At 36.2% G+C, this 16,962-nt stretch overlaps 1 protein-coding gene across 1 annotated transcript in view; it reads left to right on the forward strand.

The window, feature by feature from the left end:
* LOC150107266 (endoplasmic reticulum-Golgi intermediate compartment protein 1-like) overlaps nt 1-16,962 on the forward strand; it is a 152,423-nt gene that overhangs the window by 93,874 nt on the left and 41,587 nt on the right. The window contains exon 7 of the mRNA XM_090391118.1: nt 13,658-13,758. Within this exon, the coding sequence (XP_090247244.1) occupies nt 13,658-13,758 (101 nt within the window). The remainder of the gene's footprint in view (nt 1-13,657; nt 13,759-16,962) is intronic.

Genomic DNA, 16,962 nt, shown 5'->3' on the forward strand with positions numbered 1-16,962 from the left:
TATTGGTCCTTGAATGTTATTTTTTATATTTATAGGATTCTGTGTAGTATCATTGAAGAGTTCTGTTATATATTTTATCCAAATCTGTGCTTTATTCTCTTCTTCTGGAACTATTTTTCGACTTTCATCTCTTAGAGACACTACTTGCTTTTTTCTGAATTTTCCAGAAATTTTGTTGATTTTCTTTTACAGACTAAAATAGCTGTTTCTTCTGAAGCAGTTCAATCTCGGTACAAAATTTTTCATCCGTATTTCCTTTGCTTCTTTTATTTTCTTCTTGATGATGTATGTATTTCTGTATATTTGGCTAGGTCTTTGTTTTTGTACATTCTTTGTGTATCAATAAGAGAGCAGGGCCGGTTTTATCATTTAGCACCCCTAGGCCTAGGGGCGCTAAGACTTCAAGGTGCCAGATTTTGCTGCATAGTTCGGGAAAAAATTACAACCGCCGAAAAAAATTAGTAAAACCTTGATTAATAATAAAAAATTGAAATAAGTCAAGCCGTCCTGGTGCTCACTGATGATCCTGCATTATTTTTGCCTTTCTCTATTTCTTCCACTCCCCTTCTTTGTATACTTAACCTCAAGTGCAGAGATTTTTCCTCCTTCTGGCATCTGTCCCAAGATGAATCACTGGTCTAGCAATAATATCTGTAGAGCATGAAATTACATCTACAATCAATATAGATGAATTAATTCAAAACTTTGCTAAACCAAAAGCTCGAAAGATTAATTTTTCATAAATTTTGTAGATGTAATAGTTATTTAAGATGTAATAATTTTCTTGCTATGCAGATATTAAGAGTAATCATATATGTGTACAAATGTGTTGGTTTTGATTAATAAATTTTTTAATGTTCATAATGATATTATTTTTATAAATATCCACATGTGTAGGTGTACGTGTGCTTGTGTGAGTATGACAAAATATGTATAGAGAGACAATGTATAGGGGTGGCTAAATTTTCTTTGCCTAGGGGGGGCATCAGATACTCTCGGACCGGCCCTGTAAGAGAGAGAGAATTTCATTTGTCATCCATTGCTGTTGTTTTACATTATTCACATAACCCACTTTTTCAATACCTGTTATTACGATGGCATTCTTTAAGCTGTTCCAAAGAGATTCCACCCTTTCACTTTCTTCCATGTTAATCTGTTGTAAACACAGGATAAGTTGTGTTTTGGCTCTTTTATTCAACTTTGGGTCTTTTAGTTTCTCTACATCAATTTTTTTTTCTTCTTTTGTGATTTTTTGGCTTAGATTAAAAATCTAAGACATATTTCTGCAACTATGGGATTGTGGTCTGATGAGATATCTGCTCCAGGATAAGTCTTTGCATTCTTTATACTACTGTGGAATCTTTTATTTATCAGTATGTATTCAGTTTGATTTCTGACAATGTTACGACTGCTATCTTGAGGCGATTTCAAAGTGTACAGTTTTCTGGGTGGATGCTTAAACCCAAGTGTTTGCAATTGTTAGAACTTCTTCCTGACAGAACTGGACAAGGCAGTCTCTTCGTTCATTTCTAGTGCTTAAGCCATGCCCTCCAACAAAATCTGCATCATCCCCTCTGCCCACTTTAGCGTTAAAGTCATTCATCACTATGTTTATCTCATGTTTCTTTGTTAGGTTTTTAATCTCTTAAGTGTTCATAAAACTCTTCAACTTCTTCTTTACTTTTGTCAGCTGTAGGTGCATAAGCTTGGATGATATTTATATTAACAGGATTTCCCTTAAGTTGTAATAGCATTATCCTTTCAGAAAATGGGATCCAATTTATTACTGATTTATTATTATTATTATTATTACGTAATACCTCCAGGGAGTCCAAAGACTCATCGAGGGAGGGCACCTACTCTACAACTCTCCGTCTCCATCAACCGCAACTACTTTCATCATCTACACCAACGCCATCTACTGCTGACTACCATTCACTAGTATTTTCACAGACGATCACAACCATCCATGCCCATGGTGGGATTCAAACCCGCAGCCTTTTGGCTGGAGAGCGGATACGCTGACCACTCGGCCAACCAGGCCAGCAATTTATCGATTTCTTCATTTACTATTACAGCTACACCATGTTGATGTTTGTTCTCATCATCATTTTTATGATGATGAGAACAAACATCAACATGGTGATGATGAAAACAACACCAGAGTAATAAGTTGTCATATTATCTTGTTGACACTTTCGAGATCCTGGCCATCTTGTCTTGCAAATCCTCAAAATCCAGACACCCAGTCTCTTCATTTCTCTTACGCATTTCTAGCCTGGAGATTCTTTGCACCCCTATCCCATTTAAGGAACACTGGGAACTCAGGGCCAGTTGTAAGAGTTTGTTGCCATGGTGGTGGTTCTGGAGATAAGACAGAGCAGTAGTTTCTTCATTTGCTTTCTGCTCTGCAGTATTACAGACATATACAATATAATCATATTGCCATCTACAAATCTCTGACCACAAGCTTTTCTGTCATCATTTGGCTTCAACCTTGTGTCAGTACTGACAATGTTGCTTCCCACTGTCAGGGGCAGTGGTCCCAGCAGGTGCTTATTTAATGGTGGCACTGCTCACCATGTTACCGAGTTGTCATTGGACTTTGTGAAGTTTTCAGTGAGGCAGACCTGGAAGACCAACAATGCTGAAAACAAACATATGCTTCTTATCCAGCAATAAGGAATCTGAAATAAGTCATTAAGTTATGTACCACTTCGTTCAGTAAATTAACATAAAGCTTGTATTCCTAGAATATAATAAAATAATGTGTTATTAATTGTTGAGATGTTTAGTTTGTAGAACTCTATTCTTGAATTATTATTATTTTTTTTTTTTTTTTGTAAATAGAGCACTTATGAGAGTTTTAATAGATTATTGATATTCATACTGTATGCTTATGACCTCTTAATAATTTTAACAAAATTTATTATGTATGACCTGTGCAACCTTATGAAGAATCCTTGAATGTGATATGCAACCTTCCAAGGACTAACTGTAGAGTGTCCTTACAGTTAGTCCTTGGACTTCTCGGAGGTGTAATGTAATAATAATAATGTTATAAAAAAAAAAAAAATTCAAAGAAGCATAGATTTGGGTGGTACACTTTTGACCTATTCAACATCTGCAAGTTATAACAGCAAGTCTAGTGTCGATGAATCATATAACTTCATTTGTTAACAGATTAGTGAGCATTATCTCTGTTGTCCTATCATCTATAACTCATAATTAGTACTGTAGGCTAACTAATTCAATCCTAGTTCCCCCCTTTTGTGTGTGTTTCCTCAGATAGTTAAGTCCACCAGCCTAAAGAATGCTGCCTGATGGTTAAGTTATAAATTTAATCAAGTAATTTTTTGTATGAGGTGTTAGCCTGGTCTGAAATATGTAGTTACTCATATTGTAGTTTACCATAACACCATGCCAGATTATTTTCTATTCCTTTGAATATCTGAATATACTGCAGATAATTATCTTGATATGGTACTTGAAATATTAAATTAGTAATTTTAATAATACTGACCTTGATTTGTATAAAGGGTTTTGGTTAAATGTTATTATAAATGAAAAGGAATGAACTGATTGAATATTCTGAGCTGAATAAATTTGTCACATTTCAGACAATTTTTTTTGCTATCCAGAAAAGATAGAACAGCCCACTAAATAGATAACTTCTCTCTCTCTCACACACACACATGGACCCCATCACCTTCTCAGAGATGTTCTGATTGTTTTATGCCTTTTCTGTAGGTATTTTCAGAACTATTGCTCGGTTTAATGAGCCACCCCCTTTACTCCACTTTCCTCTGTTGGTCACTTATTCATCACAGTTCAGCTTCAAAATCCCATCTTTTTTATTCTTGATCAGCTGGAGGCTGTAGTCTTTGATGAAGATAGCTTTTTTTTGGGGGGGGGGATGAGCATTCCATATACCTCTTTTCTTTTTTTGGAATACCTGTGCTATCTTCCCCAAAGACTAAGGACTTGAGCTGTTCAAAAATTAGATTCATACTTTTCCTTTTTTTCCTTTAACCTCTTGACTGCACATGGCACTAATATTCTATAGTGCCGATGAATCCTTTAGGTGATTTTAAATTCTCATGTTGGATTGATATACATGAGAAAAAATAATCTTGAATTACATGCTGTGAACTAAAGGGTTTCTGAGATAAGAGGAAATTTTAGTTTTTAAGTAAAAGACTGAATGAGTAGCAACTGGAGTAAATATATGGAGACAGTATAAATTAAAGATGCCAAGAAATTATATTCTTGGTTTAATCCTTTACTAATAATTATTATTATTATTATTATTATTACGGGCAACTCCAGGGAGTCATTAGACTCATCGAGGGAGGCCCCAAATCATATTCATCACAACTATCTGACATTCATACAGTATCTATCATACCTCGCCTTAAACTCATTCACTGTCACAGCATCCACTGCAGACTCAGGGAGCGCATTCCACTCATTCACTACTCTAAAAGTAAAGAACCCAGCTCTAACACCTTTACTAACCACACTTTTGCCCAGTTTCCATGGATGTCCCCTAGTCCTCCCACAACCAGCCCTGTTCTCAAAAATATCTTCTGAATTAATTTTATAGAAACCCTTCAGTAATTTGAATGTCTCAATCATATCTCCCCTCCTCCGCCTATCAACCAATTTTTGCAACCCACAAATCCTCAACCTGTTCTCATACGGTTCATTCCACAGACCTGCTATCATCTTGGTCACTCGCCTCTGGATCCTCTCCACCTCCTCCCCATCAAGAAGAAACCTAGGTGACCAAATCTGAGCACAGTAGTCTAGATGGGGTCTTATCAAGGCTCGATACAGAGGAACAATAACCTGCTTGTCTCTGCTTGTCAACGTATTCTTCAGCAACCAAGTGATTTGATGAGCTATTTTGGTCACTTTTGCAATGTGTCCCCTAAATTTCAATTCCTTATCCACCAACACTCCTAAATCTCGTGCCTTATCAATTTCCTGGAGCAGGGTTCCACCAATGCAGTAAACTGCCGCCAATCTTTTCATCCCAAAATGCATAACCTTACATTTTGCCACATTAAACTGACATCCATTCTCCTTAGCCCAGACCTCCAATCTATCCAAATCATCCTGCAAAATTTTGACATCATCTGCATTCACTATTGCCCTACCCAACTTCGCATCATCCGCAAACAAATGTACTGTTCCTCTCAGATCATTTCCTATATCATTTATGAACAAATTAAACAGCAGTGGTCCAAGAACAGATCCTTGTGGCACACCACTAGTCACAGGCCGTCTTGTGGACTCTACTCCCGAGTAAACCACTCTCTGATATCTCTCCGTCAACCACCTTCCTATCCATCTCACCAACCCTATGTCCATTCCCATATGCTGCAATTTACTGATTAGAATTCCATGTGGAATCCTGTCAAAGGCCTTGGCAAGGTCCAGTAGAATCACCGTAAACCCATTACCCTTATCCAGTTCAGCCATCACTGTGTTATAATACATGAGCAAGTTACTGAGGCATGACCTACCCTTCACAAAACCATGCTGTCCCCGATACAGTATCCCATTTTCTTCTATCCAATCTTGTATTTTCCTCTTGACTATTTTCTCTAAGACCTTGACAATGATTCCTGATATGCTAATCGGTCGGTAATTTACAACAGTAGTCTTGGAACCACCTTTATGCAGTGGAACTATTTTCCCCTCTTTCCACCCGCTCGGGACTAACCCAGACCCGAGACTCAAATTAAACAAAATGGTCAAGGGTACTGACAATTCTTTAGCTGCTTCTCGTACAACACGAGCTGGTATACCATCCAATCCCACAGATGTATTGACATTGAGGTTATGCAATAGACTACTCACCTCCACTTCATTAACCACAATTCCCGTATAATCTACTGGTTTATTCGTTTCTGCAATGTCACCACCTGGATGATATACTTTTGCAAAATGCTCACTCAGTAACTCAACTATCTCAACTGAAACAGTTACCTCCCTACCATCGGCATTCTTTAAAATCAATCTGCCATGTACATTTTTTCTTTTACTTGCTACATATCTAAAAAACTGTTTAGGATTCTCTTTAGCCTGCATGGCCAATGTTCTTTCGTAATCCTTTTTTGCTTTTCTTACCACACTCGTCACCCTTCTGGCCTGCGCTTTATACCGTTCATGTGCCTGCCGGTCACCCTTCTCCTTAAATTCCCTCCATAGTTGTTTCTTTTTTTGCAACTCAAGCTTAATGGTGTTATTCATCCATTTAACCCCTACTTGATTTATTATTCGGACTCTAGGTATACAGTCAGCCATTGCTTCATGCAAGCACTTCTTAACTACTGGCTAACAACTTCATATACTAATAACTATAATAATGGCTAATAACTTCACATACTACTAAGGCAAGTGATGTGAAGTTATTAACCTCTATATTCGAGTTGCCCTGTCTTGAAATTACTTTATGCACAAACTTTGTTTGCTTACACTTGGATAAAGGATTAAACCAAGAATATAATTTCTTGGTTTAATCTTTAATTTATCTTTAACTTATCTTTAATTTATAATATAACTAACTGAAAAAACTTTCAACATGGAGATAGTGATTGAAAGCAGCTTTGATTTATTTCACCAGTTGAATGTAACTCTGTGAAACTTACATCTCACTGCTACTTTTATTAAAGAACTACTTAGTAATTATTTGTAAATCCTCATTGCTGTATTTATCTGTTTGATTGATATAATCATCATCATCATCATGCTCATCAAGGATTTAGGCCTAGTGTGACCGGTTCCACCCTTAGAAGTCATCCTTTAATCTCTTAAGAGGACGTCCTGGTTTTCTTTTTCCTAATGGTTTGTAATTTAAGACTTGTTTTGGTAATTAAATATTAAATTCAAATATGTAATTCATTATAATCACCAAAATTAATAATGTTTTTGAAAGCTATTTTATTTCTGGTTTTGCATTATTAGCATTATCAGTTAAGCTCATTTGCTGAAACATTGAAACAAGTAATTAAATTCTTTATGCCAGTGACTTTGGGTCTGAACTCATACATAATAGTAATATGTTATTATGACCATTCGTTAAGGCAGAGTTTCTCAAACTTTTCTGGCTGTTACCCACTTGAACAAAGCATATAACTCAGCATGCCTCTAGCCTTATACCTCACTCACTCTTTATTGATTGGTCATATTTTATAAACAGAGGTGAGCCTTCATGCCAACCTTAAGTGCAAAATTGTGGAGTAGTTGTTGTAATACATACAACCTTAATATATTTCAATGGAAAATTAGGATTACATTTCTCAGCCTACTATGGCAACACATGGTGACTGATTTTATGTATCACTATGCATGCACATGTTGAAGTATACAGCAGGTGGCTAAATATGCAGTAATATTGAAATTAAAATAATTATGTAAAAACTTTTTTTAATTAATAGATTTTTAACATTTTAAATTGTATTTGAAAATGTATGAACTAAGATTTAAAAAAAAAAAATGCTGTATATATTTGCTAATAAAATTCTCTCGCAGCCCACCAGAAAAAATCGGGGCTGACCAGTGGGCTGCAGACCACACTTTGAGAAACATGTCATTGAGGAGTACAAAGGGATCTAAATTTCATTATATAATAAGTATATATATTATAATGTATATATTGATTTTGTTTACATTAAATATTCTTTTTTTTTTTTTGATAGATGAGGTGATTTCTTTCTGGTTTTTATGTTTTTATTTATATATCTTTTGAAGTCGAATCATGATCAAGGATCAGTGCAAATGTGATTTATCTTGACTAATCACTGTACAAAATTTGATTATTGTTAATTTTTATTGTTAATTATAAAATACAGGTTGTTGTTAATATATTTCTGACACCTTTGAAGAGTTTAAGGACTCATAAGAGGGCACCACATGACCACAGTCTACATTATTTAATCCTTTATCTGCACGCTTCATTACTGTCCATCTACAAGTTACACCACTCACTATTAGTGTTTTTGTCAATTAATTGAATATATTCTCCAACCAGTTGCCTCTTTGTAGAATGAAAAACCCCACTATCTCCATATGATATCACCTAACTAACCTTCATTTGAAAAAGCCCATATAAAGATTCCTCTTGTCATGATGAGAACTGAACTTTCATTGGGTTGATTAACGAGAATGATTAATGCATCAGTTTTATAACTGCTTGAATAAAACTTATATTTTATAAAGTAAATTAGCTCAAACATAGCTAAATTTTACTAATTATATATTGGGTTTTATCCTTGATCCAAGTGTTAGCAAACAGAGTTTGCACCTGAAGTACTTTCAGGACTGTTTGCTAACACTTGGATAAAGGATAAAACCCAATATATAATTAGTAGCATAGCTTAGTGAAAAAACTTTCATAGCTAAATTTTATATAACCTTTAACACTAAACTGTGTTAAGGTTAAAACTAATTTCAAAGCAGAATTTTAAGCCTTAAATCAATATATTCTAATTAGAGCTGAGTTGCAGTTCATTAAACAAATAAATGAAATCATTGGTACCAAACTATAAATTATTATGGAACTTTCATATTAAGAGAAATGTGGACAAAATGACCTTGTGATTCATCCTTTCTTATGCTTAGTTGTTGTAATGCACAAGTATCTTGTATTTCTTATACAGTTTTTCTTGAATATTATGTCAATGGGCATCAACATAATTATGGAATTTAAACAACTTACTGTTCTTTTAGAGCTCATGCAGCTCTGTCTGTTTCAATGACATCCTTTGGTCAGAGAGATGTTGGTTCAAATCCCTTCTAGGATAAGGACCTTTGTTAAGATTTTTTTGTTGAAATTGAGTTAGTCTGTCTCATACAGAGGTGGCATGATTTTTACACCCAGAAACTTGGATTTTTCATCCTGCAAAACAGGCAAGCCAGAAAAAACACACAATTGACAGACCTAATAATAAACTGTGCAGATAAGATTAACCAGCTATCAGAGTGCTAATTAGGTTTCCAAGAAGCTAAGTTATTTGGCCATGACAGGTCATTGAGCCCACATGAAAAAGGAAAATGAGATTGTTCTTTTAATACTTTTATACTCCTAGTTTTATGCACGCACACACACACATGCACAGATAGTAAAAGATTAGTATGTCAACAACAAATCTGAAATTATGTAGGATTCCGATAATTTAAATTGTGTGAATATGTGTTCATTGTTATGTGTGAGTTGGCATGCTTTTGTTTGTGTGCTTGACTAGCCACAGCTAGGAAATGTTCAAATAAATTAATGCTAGGATTTACATTTAAGTGTATAGCATCTAATAACATTTCCAAAGATTCTCAGATTTTGCCTTTTTGTTTAGTCATGTCAGTGTAAGAATTTGGATCAATTCCATGGAACCTTGTAGATCATCTGAAGACAGTATGTGTGAAGTAGAGTTGTGGTCTCACTTCTCTGGTATTCTCCTATCTCTAATATGCTGTGTGATGTGTTGTACAATGCATTTCTTAGTCTGTCTGTAGTATGGAGTCCTGTAGTCACACCAGAGCTGGTAAATTCTTGGATATTTCAGGAGGCTGTGTCTGGTTGCATTATTGAAGTTGCCATTTTGCAAAAAAATATTTTTTTAGAAATTAGAATTCCTTGGCTAGCTCTTCTTCCTCAGTAATGAGATGATGGCTCTTGCTCTCAGCATCAAAACGATGTTTAGTTTTTGAGGTCCGTAATGGTGAGAAGAGGCATACAAATATTTCCTTTTATTAGGTTAAGATCACTACTTCAATCTATTAAACCTGGGTGCATCCACCTCAAATAGGTATTGGTAACTCAAATTTGAGTTACCAATTGTGGTATGACTACAAGACACCATACTATAGATAAACTGAGAAATCTATTAAACAACACATCAAGAAAGATATTGGAGATATAAATTACCAGAGAAGTAAAGGCATGGCTCTACCTTCATATGTACTACTTGCAACTGATCCATATGATACCTTAACAGAGAAGTTCTGTGGAATAAATCTGAACTCTTATTCTGGAGATGTTTAGAAATGTTATTAGATTCTATACACTTGAATGCAAATCCAGTATTAACTGAATTTTTTTAGCTATGGCTAGCCAAGCATGCTATGCTAATCTTTTACAGCTTGCTTGTCTGTTAATTCTTTCCCTTACTCTCAATGAAGTATTATGCTTTTAAGACGAAACTAGTCTTATCTCTATATAAACTAGTTTCTTCTGTTATGCAGGTTGTGTTACACATATGCATATGTGCACATAGTGTTACACATATGCATACGTGCACATATATACGTGTACACACACACACACACACACACACACACACACTGGTTGGACAAAGTACTGAAACACTAAGATATTTAGGATTAGAATTTGTTCCTGTTGGCTGTATTGAAAAAAACTTGTGGTGGCAGCACTAAATGTTTTGTTTTGTTTTACTTTGTTTACATGCATGTGCATTAGTGATTGTACCGAGTAATAATTCATGTTAAAAAATCGGAAAATGGGAGACTTGTCCAACTTTGAAAAAGGACAAATCATTGGTGCATTTAGCTAAGGTATTAGTGACAAAAACAGCCACTTTATTAAGTGTATTGAGATTGACAGTTTCTAAGGTTATGTTTGGCATACACAGATAATTTCAAGACATCATTAAAGAAAAACACTGGGTGAAAATCAAAAATGACAGAAAGAGATCGTAGGACATTGTTTTAAAAAAATCACAGCACTACTGCAGCACAGTTAACAGCATAACTGAATATTCATCTTGCAGAACCTCTTTTCAAAAAAAATTGTCCAACGTGAGTTTCATTAATCCAATATTCACGGTAGAGCTACAATTGCTAAACCTCTGATTACTGAAGAGAATGCTCAGATGCATAAATAATGCACAACTGTCAAACCTGGTCATTAGAAAATTGGAAATGTGTGATATGATCAAATGAGCCAACCTTTTCACTATTTCTTACATTAGGACGAGTTTATGTTTGGAGAACACACAAGGAAGCCTGCAATCCAGAATGCATGGTTCCAACAGTAAAGTATAGGGATGGTCTGAGCAGTAATATCAATGTATTCTGTTGGTCCCATTATTACTTTTCATGGCAGAATTACTGCAAGTGATTATTTGGACATTTTGGTAATGAAGTGCATCCCATGATCCAATTATTAACAGACATATTTGCAGTATTCTAAGATGACAATGTCCCCATTCACACGGCTTGGACTGTACAGTTGTGGTTTGAAAAACATAAAAAGTGAACTTCAACATCTTCCATGACCAGCACAATCACCAGATTTAAACATTATTGAACCACTCTGGTCAATTTTGGAGACTAAGAAACAGATTCCCACATCTAATGCCTTTAAAACAACTTGGAGATGTTCTTTAAAAAGAATGGTATAAAATTACACCAGAAACTATTCAGAACTTATTTGAGTCCATTCCAAGAAGAATTCAGCCTATACTGAAGGCAAAAAGGGGGATCAACACCATACTAATAAAGAAATATGTATGTATGTATAACAAGTGTTTCCATTATTTTGTATATGTGTATATAAACACATATACATTACGTACATGCACATGTGTATACCCACATTCCTAAAGTCATGATTCACATACTTCTTGCTTTGTGATAATTTATATTGCTCTATTATATAATATTCTCTTTATATTGCTCTCTATATGTGTCTAGTAAATATTCATGTTACGCTCTAAAACCTGTTGAACATCTAAAAACAATGCGAAATATACAGAAAATCTATATTCAGTAATTTTTAAGGAATACCACTCATAAAAAAAAAAAAACCTCTGCTTTCTAAAAATTCTCTAAATTTTAGTTATTATTCATGCTCTTCTTGAAAATTATTATTCTTAACACTGATATAATTTTTGGCAGTCTTTTAGCAATTAAGTTTTTGAATTGTTTCCAGATTGGTTGCTCATTTCAGTAGAGTTGTTATTCTAAAGAATAAAATAAAAAATTAAAATTTATCAACAGGTCAAATCTAGGCACATTCTCTGCCTAAATTATTTTATTCTCAAAAGTTATTTTTATCTTTCACAGGTTTCCTTGTGAGTTAATCTGAAAATTAATGCAAGAGGGATGTGCCAATAAACATATTCAAGATTTTTTTTAATGTAACATAATGTGAATAATCATTGTAATATCAATTTCATTATCAAATTCACTTTTAAATTCACAATTAAAAACTGTGTTTTTAATTAAATACTACAAAGTAGCTTTTATTTATATTTTTTATGTTTTTATTTATTTTATTTTTTTCAGTGAAGGGAAAAAATACATTGTTTTAGTAAGTATATACATACACACACTATCTACCAATAATTGTCTGGACACTTTAGCAATTTACAATTGATACCAGCAGATGAACTCTAATATCGGGTATGTCCACCTTTATCTTTGATCGCATCCTAAACGCTTTGAGGGTGGCTCAGGTGGAATTTGTCTCCATTCCTCCATCAAAGCAGCACTAAGTTTCAACCACAGATCAACGATGTATTGCTCTGGACCTCAATTGCACTCTAATTCGTATCACAGGTGTTTGATGGGATTGAGGACAGGACTCTGCACAGGCCAGGGCAGTTGTTTAAAACACATCTCTTCATACCATTCCGTAACAGCTTCAGCTTTGTAGCATTGTTGTCTTGATAGTAACATGGGTCCATTTCATAAAAACTCAGCAGTGTAGGCAGCACCTGATTATCCAGAATATCAAGATACTGAGCTGCCTTCATAGAATCACAGACAACAGCCAGTGGTCCCACTCCAAACCAGCTGAATCCACCCCACACCATTACTCTTCCACCACCAAACTTTACTGTGTGTACAATACACTGTGGTAACAAGTGTTCACCAGGCAGCCTCCACACACACACACAGTCATCAGACTGGAAACAGATGAACCATGATTCATCGCTCCAGAGTGGCAGTTTTCCACTGGTCAATTGTCCAGTTCACATGCTCTTTGCACCAGGCCAGACGAGCTGCCTTGTTCATTTGTGATGTTTGGCTTGTGTGCTGCTGCTCTTCCATGGAAACCCAGTAAATGGAGTTCTTTTAGTACAATATTAGTGCTCGCCATGGTGTTACTGGCACTGGCACTCATCATGGATGGTCTGTGCTGATTGTAGCCAGTTTTTGCTTGCCACCTGTTTTAACACCCTCCTGTTCCTGTTAGTCATTTTTGGCAGCTGCCCTCCTGGGTGTTTTCCTTCACTAGTGATGCCAAAATATCTCTATTTATTGATCACATCCCCAACCATTGATTTTGGATGCTCCAGTTAAGTGGCAGTGGCACATATGGACATGCCAGCAGTGTGACAGTCCATGATGACACCTCTCTTGAAGTCACTGAGTTCACTTCGTGTTGCCATACCACCTGTATTCAACCTGCTACAATGAAATTCTGCTTCCTACTATCTATACATCGGTTTTTATGTTATTAACAAACCTGGAATGTTCCATAACTTTACATAACAGGGGTATCCAGACAATTATTGGTAGATAGTGTGTGTGTGTGTATATATATATATATATATATATAGATAGATTTTTTTTTTTTTTTTAAACCTCTGTTTTGAGATTTTTACAGTGTTTTGTTTTCATCCAGCTATTGAATCACATGATTATGTGATGAAAATTGTGCCTACAATATTTGAAGATCTACATGGCAAGAAAGTTGAAACATTTCAATACACATATGCCTATAAGGTAAATAATGCCTATCTTTCAGAAGTAATATTAATCATTATTATTTGTTAAAAGTGAATGTTTCTTCATTTAAAATTGGCAGGCTTGTAATAAGCTTGAAAGTTTGTTAGTTTCCCCTTTGTTTAGTAAAATTGTTTGTACATTACTATAAACTGATTTTGTCAGAGGTACAATCTTTCTCTTCCATCCTCCTCCTCTGATGATGCTGAGATTAATTCTTTCAACTATTTAATTTAGAATGGTTAAAAGGGGAATTACCAGTAATCTTAATGGTCGACTTGATTTCTAACAAATTTAATAGTTTATTTAGACACCGAAAAACAAACTTGTCCTGTTATTACATTTTATTATGTTATCTTACTTTTATTTGCCATATTACATTTTGGGCTGATTTTCAAAGTGGACATCACGATTATCCAACAGAAGGTGCATTTTAACCTACTGTAGCATGGATATTTGTGTAAAGAATGTTCGTAAATGTCAATAAAATGAAGGAGCGAGTGCTGTATGGGGATTCGCTATTAAGAGGCATAATAATTGAGAGTTTAATGAAGTCGTACCAGCCGGGTGCGAACATAAAGGACGTCAGCGAATCTATTCGACTGCAAAAACAGAGGGTGAAAGAGATGATAATCGTGGCAGGAACGAATGATTTGAAAGATGACAAAATGGAAATGATAGAGGATGTGAGGGAGTTGTTTGAGGTAGCAAAAGAGAAGAGTGAGAGAGTTAGGATGGTGAGTATCTTACCGCGGTATGACAGCAAAGTGTTTAGAAGGAGGGCCATAATTGCCAATGACTTTATGCGTGGGTTATGCATGGAAAGTGGTGTGGAATTTGTGGAATGAGTTCGATGGGCGAAAGGACTTATATAAGATGGATGGGTTACATTTGAATGGAGTTGGTGTACGGAGACTTGAAAGAGTGTTGATGAATGATGTGGAAGTGGATGTACAGACTCAGGGAAACTAGATTTATTAAGAGGGGGGGGAGTAGATATGCAGACTTTAGGGGGGGACAGTTAAGTGTATGAATGAGTATATTATGCCTGAGTGAGTACGATGGACAACTAATCAGAATGGGATTGTTAGTATAAGGCATCAAAGTAGGGATGGGACAAATGGGCTTCTGCGATTCATGTACACTAATGCCAGGAGTATTAGGAACAAGAAGGAAGAGTTTTTGGCCGTGGTTGGCACTTCCAGGCCACAGGTTGTCGGTATTAGTGAAACATGGCTGACAGAAGATGATAAAGCTAGTGGGATTGAATGTGACGGGTATAGTGTGTTCAGGAGTAACAGGGTGAATAAAAAGGGGGGAGGAGTGTTATTGATGATAGCTGATGAGCTTCAGCCAAGGAGTATAGAAGTTGAACTGCAGGATGGAGAAAAAAGCACATTTGAGGCTGTTTGGTGTGAGATAGAATCTAGCAGAACAAAATATACAATTGGGTGCTGCTATAGACCAGGTGATGGAGTGGATGGTGGGGATAGTATGCATAAGCAAATAGAAGAAATGAGTGGAAGGAGGGTAATTATGGGTGATTTCAATTATGGTAATATTGACTGGAAAGAGGAGAGGGCACATGGGAGGAAGGAATTGGATTTTATGCGGTTATTAAGGGACAACTATCTACGGCAACATGTATTGGAAAATACCAGGGGGCAGAGAGTGCTGGACCTAGTAATTGCAACTGAGAATGTGGCTGTAACGAACATGACCATGTTGCCACCAATTGGTGAGAGTGACCATAAGGTCCTGACTTGGGAGGTGGCTAAAGGAGTCGAATTTACAATTAAGACAGGGTACATGTGGAATTACCGGGCTGGTAAGTATGACAAGCTTAGGTGTGTGCTTGGCTCAATGCCATGGCATGTAAAACTGCAAGGGCTGGATGTTGATAGTGCATGGGAGGTGGTTAAGAACTGTTTGCAGGAGGCAATGGTTGACTGTATACCAAGAGTCCGAAAAATAAATCAAGTAGGGGTTAAATGGATGAATAACACTATTAAGCTTGAGCTGCAAAAAAAGAAACAATTGTGGAGGGAATTTAAGGAGAAGGGTGACCATCAGGTGCAGGAACAGTATAAAGCTCAGGCCAGGATGGTAACAACGGTGGTAAGAAAAGCAAAAGCAGATTACGAAAGGAAATTGGCCACGCAGGCTAAAGAGAATCCCAAACAGTTTTTTCAATATGTTGCAAGTAAAAGGAAAAATGCTGAGGGTAGGGAGGTAACCGAATCAGTCGATATTGTGGAATTACTGAGCGAGCACTTTGCAAGAGTATATCATCCAGATAGTGACTTTGCAGGAATGGAAGAACCAACAGCTTATACTAGAATTGTGATGAATGAAGTAGAGGTAACTAGTCTATTACAGAACCTCAATGTCAATACATCTGTGGGATTGGATGGTATACCAGCTCGTGTCGTACGTGAAGCGGCCAAAGAATTGTCAGTGCCCTTGACCATTTTGTTTAATTTGAGCCTCAGGACTGGGTCAGTCCCAAGGGGGGTGGAAAGAGGGGAAAAATTAGTTCCACTGCACAAAGGTGGTTCCAAGGCTGCTGTTGAAAATTACCGGCCAATCAGCATAACAGGAATCATTATCAAGGTCTTAGAGAAAATAGTCAAGAGGAAAATACAAGATTGGATAGAAGAAAATGGGATACTGTATCGGGGACAGCATGGTTTTGTGAAGGGTAGGTCATGCCTCAGTAACTTGCTCACGTATTATAACACAGTGATGGCTGAACTGGATAAGGGTAATGGGTTTACAGTGATTCTACTGGACCTTGCTAAGACCTTTGACAGGATACCAAATGGAATTCTAATCAGTAAATTGCAGCATTTGGGAATGGACATAGGGTTGGTGAGATGGATAGGAGGGTGGTTGACGGAGAGATATCAGAGAGTGGTTTACTCAGGAGTAGAGTCCACAAGACGGCCTGTGACTAGTGGTGTGCCACAAGGTTCTGTTCTTGGACCACTGCTGTTTAATTTGTTCATAAATGATATAGGAAAGGATCTGAGAGGAACAGTTCATTTGTTTGCGGATGATGCGAAGTTGGGTAAGGCAATAGTGAATGCAGATGACGTCAAAATTTTGCAGGATGATTTGGATAGATTGGAGGTCTGGGCTAAGGAGAATGGATGTCAATTTAATGTGGCAAAATGTAAGGTTATGCATTTTGGGGTGAAAAGA

The sequence above is a fragment of the Typopeltis vanoorti genome, chromosome 4, assembly GCF_054136105.1.
Source record: "Typopeltis vanoorti isolate ZY-2024b chromosome 4, IOZ_Tvanoo_1.0, whole genome shotgun sequence".
In the NCBI taxonomy this organism is placed as follows: domain Eukaryota; kingdom Metazoa; phylum Arthropoda; class Arachnida; order Uropygi; family Thelyphonidae; genus Typopeltis; species Typopeltis vanoorti.